A 4489-nucleotide genomic window follows, 5' to 3' on the forward strand; every position below is an offset into this window, starting at 1 on the left:
ATATCAATACCTGTTTAATATGAGAAATTTGAATTTAGAATTATATTTGTATCTAATATGGAATTATAATTTATTTTTCTAGTTATGGATACCATTAAAAAAAGAATGTTTTTATTTCATTGCTTTTATATTTAGACTGTAAACTTGCATCTAGAAATTAGTTTGAGAATTATTTTTAACCTGAAGAAATATCTTAAAGAATATGAAATTTGAGTGTAAACTTAAGGTTTTACATTATCTTAAATTATTTACCCTAAAGATAAGGCATAGGCCTTGCCTATTCATGTTTATTTTTTTTAAATCAAGTGAAAGGGAAAATGAGAGCATAAAGTGCTCAGTTTTAATCAGAATTTTGAATTACAGGTTACTTTGATGCTCTGCCTAATTAATACCGACATCTAATTATATATATAACCAAAGAATGATTTAAAATAACAGCTTGGATTTTCCCCCTTCTTATTCTTTCTCTCCCGTCCCTCATTTGCTTAGATTATCTAAGATTATAAGAATATGTGAAGGTTAAAGGTTGTATACTTTCTGTTTTGTGGTGTACTTGAGGGCTGTGTATGTTCACCTGTTCTCACATAGACATTTCTTGAGCTCCTTCAAGGTACACTTGTCTCTGTGCTAAAGACCTGGAGATTACAATGATGAGTAAAACATAGGGTCACTTTTTTTCCCCCTGTGGAGAGGATCATAAGCACGTTTTAAAATAATGCTTATAACAAAGGAAATGATAAAAAAAAAAAAAGCTTCAAAGAAACTAACAGTTGATTTATATGGTTTGTTATCCTACAGAATTACCAATTAACTGTTACTATGGAGCTCGTTAGGGCTCCATAAGCATCCTTCAAACAATATTCAAGAAACCAGAAATGAAGATGATGATCCCAGGTCAATATGACTTAGTGAATTTGTTTGGGATGGAAATTTAGCCAGATGTACTGTTTTCCTCTATATACAGCTTTGAAATAAATGCTGTATTTTCATTTTAATTTATTTTTATTTATGCAACCAATTTAGTTTAAAAACATTTAGAAGTTTCTATTGGCCTATCTCGTTCTCCTTTGTGCGCTTTTATGTATGAAGTTTAATGACTGAGTTAAGCAGTTATCTTTAAACAGTGTTTGTAATTTATTATAGGAGTGGACTTGTCCAAGATAGAAAAACATCCAGATGCAGCCAACCGCCTTCTGAGAATGGATTTTGAAAAAGACATTAAACAAATACTCCTGTTTCTTAAAGATCTGGGTATAGAGGATAACCAACTGGGACCATTCCTTACTAAAAATTATGCCATTTTCTCTGAAGACCTAGAAAATCTTAAGACCAGGTAGGGTTTTTAGAATGATTCTCACATAACAAGAAGTGATTATGAAGGAAATGTATGTGTAAGTTATTTTTTAAATCTTAGCTGCACAAGGATCTATGAGATAATGAACATGAATGTTATTGTTTTGTTTAGACCGACTGATCAAAATTAAGTATCTGAAACATACTTTTTTTATTCAATAACCCATTATTTTTATGTGAAAACAAAAACATAAAAACTTGCTGAGTCAGTACTTAACTATTTATTTTCAGATATAGGAATATATATATTTTTTAATCCATTAACAAATGGCTGGATTATCTGAAAGTACCCTTAAAGTTATGAAAGACTAAACTTTTGTGTTTTTGACTGGCCAGTTTTTGATGATAGGCATTTGACATTCTCTTGGCAGATTACTGTAAAATTTGCTTAATCATTTCCATAAGTTAGTTATTTTGGCTGTTCCTTTTTTTCTTTAAATAGCAATTCTATAAACATCTTTGTGCTTCATTCAACATTTAAAAATTTATTGAATCTGTGATATCATTTCAGTGAGATTGTGTTGATCTGTGACATAGGAATGCCGCTAGGCATTGAGAACAAAACAGTGTCCCTATCTGTAAGTTCCAATTTTGAATTCATCATCACCCCCACCTCTCACCTAAATCAGTTCTTTCCTGTATTCCCAGCTTCACTGAATGAGAGCACTGTCACCCTTTTATCCACATCAGAATTACTGGTGTTAACTTTGACTTCTCTTCTTTTAGCATTCACATCTAATAAATCACCAAATCAATTTTACCTTTTTATATTTCTTAACTCAGTCAATGCATTTCTCTTAATCTTCACTTTGAATACTTTACCTCAAGGTCTCCATCATTTCACATCAAGATTACTTCAGCAGTCTCCTAGCTGGTCTGCCTCTAGTCTTCTCCCCCAGACTATTCTTACACTGATGTTGAGCCTTACTGCATTTCAGAGAGCTTTGCTGTTCCTTGAATCATCATAGTCTAATGGCCCTTTTTTCTGAATTAGGAAAAAACATTGCATTTCTTATATTGAACAATTTGAGCCCTTATTATACTATACATGCAAGGCACTGAGCTAGACTTGAGCCATGTTAGATAGTCAGACTCTCTCTCTTTATGGGACTTACAGGCTGGTGTAATATAGAGTCTATTATAATACAGGGGAGAGAGAGAGTGATTCTAGGAAAGTCACTCTGACATATCCAGATCTGTTCCTCCTGGCTGTCTGGAACACTAATTCCCTCCCATTCAAAAACCAGTTCCTCTTACTGCTCAAGATTTATTCTGAGGAGGCATGCATATTAGGAGTGGGGGGTCATTGGGGGCCATTACAGAGGCTTCCTACTGTACCACTATTATTAATATCCCCATTTTACAGGGGAGGCACAGAGGTTAAATAATTTGCCTAAGATTACATAGCCAGTTTAAGTGACAGGCCTGGTATTCAAACCCAGTTAGTATAACTCCAGAGTCATGGTTACTATACAATACTGTCTCTGTACTTTTAACTCTGTGAAGGAAACTTAAGCTTAAAAGGAATTTAAGTTACTTGCCCAAGATCACACGTGCTCCTAACAACAAAAGAATATTCTCATATAGATAGTAATCTAATGGTTCCCAAACCTGGCTTANAATCACCATTATGTGAATAATATCCTTTAAAAATTTTATAAATGAAACTATGATAGTTTTATTTTCATTTTCAATTTTACTTCAGAGCCTGCGGCGCGCGAGCTGCAGTTTGCTGACCCCTGGTGGCTCTTGCGTCTCAGAAGTTGGCCAACCCTGATCTATACAATTCAGGCTGGTAGAATATGTTCTACTTTTGACCAAGTTAACAAACTATGGTAGACTCCATCTTTATCAAAATGTACTTGAAGTTCAGTTAGTCTATAGAATTCTTAATGTTGATTAAAAATGAAGGAAAGGGACAGGATTTTGTTCAGAACTCCTCCTTATAGAATAGATATGTACCAAGAAATTTCTTACCTTGGAGGAAGAGTGGTTGATCTTTCTAAATAGTCTTAACCTTTCCTTTTAGAAGGTAGAAAATATTTGGACTTCTTAGATGTTTAATCCTGAAATGATCCCAAGATTTAAAAAGCAGCAAATTAGGGAAGAGACTGTCTTTTGTAGAAATAGCTTTAAGTATACAGATTGGAGAGCTAACTTGCTTCTCTCTTTCTACATGGCTGGTTTTAAAGAACTGGACGATGTGCCTCCACTGTCTCCATTGCAGCCAATTTCTGAGGAGGAGGCTGTTCAGATTATTGCAGACCCTCCATTGCCCCCAGATTCATTCACACTTCGAGAGTATGTGGATCACTCTGAGACTCTGCAGAAGTTAGTGCTTCTAGGTAAGTCTGGGTAACCTCCAAGTACCTCTTGAGTCTGCTCTTTATTTCTCTTTTTACTTTGTTTAAATTAGCATTTTTAATATTTATCAAAGTAGTACATACACATTAACAGAAATAGTGTGAAGGCTTCTAGTCCAAAACTACTCCCCCTCGGGGCGGCTGGGTGGCTCAGTTCGTTAGAGCACATGCTGTGAACAAGGTTGCCGGTTGGATTCCCACATGGGCCAGTGGGCTGTGCCCTCCACAACTCGGTTGAAGGCAATTACTTGACTTGGAGCTTATGGGTCCTGGAAAAAACACACTGTTACCCAATAAAAATTTTGAAAAAAGAAAAAAAAACAACTACTCCCCGCTTCATCCTTTCTGACCTTGCATCCAATTCCCTAGAGGTATCTACTGAACTTTTATATAGCTCGTTCTATTTGCATTTAATCTCTAAATGTTTTTGTAGTTATTTATAATGCTGTTAATCTCTTGTATATACACACATACTTTTCCCTTATTCTCTTCAATTCTCCAAATATATTTATATTAACTAGTTTTTGATAAATCATTAGTTAGTGGTTACGTTTTGACTATAAATATTGCTCACTGCTCTCCAGGAAGTAACGCGTGTATGTGTAACCCTAACTGAATACAGCAGTATTATTTGCAATTACTGAACTGATGGGATAAAGCCAACATAGACTGTGGTCACCTAGAAGTTAGAATCATGTAGTATTCATTTTTTTTATATCCCCAGAGCCTACCAGAAGTAGCTGGTCCATAGTAGGAATTCAGTGACTATTTTT

At 34.7% G+C, this 4489-nt stretch overlaps 1 protein-coding gene across 1 annotated transcript in view; it reads left to right on the forward strand.

The window, feature by feature from the left end:
• MTERF3 (mitochondrial transcription termination factor 3) overlaps positions 1-4489 on the forward strand; it is a 26582-nt gene that overhangs the window by 15289 nt on the left and 6804 nt on the right. Inside the window, exons 3-4 of the mRNA XM_019630117.1 lie at positions 834-894; positions 1144-1333. Of these exons, the coding sequence (XP_019485662.1) occupies positions 834-894; positions 1144-1333 (251 nt within the window). The remainder of the gene's footprint in view (positions 1-833; positions 895-1143; positions 1334-4489) is intronic.

Source organism: Hipposideros armiger, unplaced genomic scaffold (assembly GCF_001890085.2).
Source record: "Hipposideros armiger isolate ML-2016 unplaced genomic scaffold, ASM189008v1 scaffold_896, whole genome shotgun sequence".
In the NCBI taxonomy this organism is placed as follows: domain Eukaryota; kingdom Metazoa; phylum Chordata; class Mammalia; order Chiroptera; family Hipposideridae; genus Hipposideros; species Hipposideros armiger.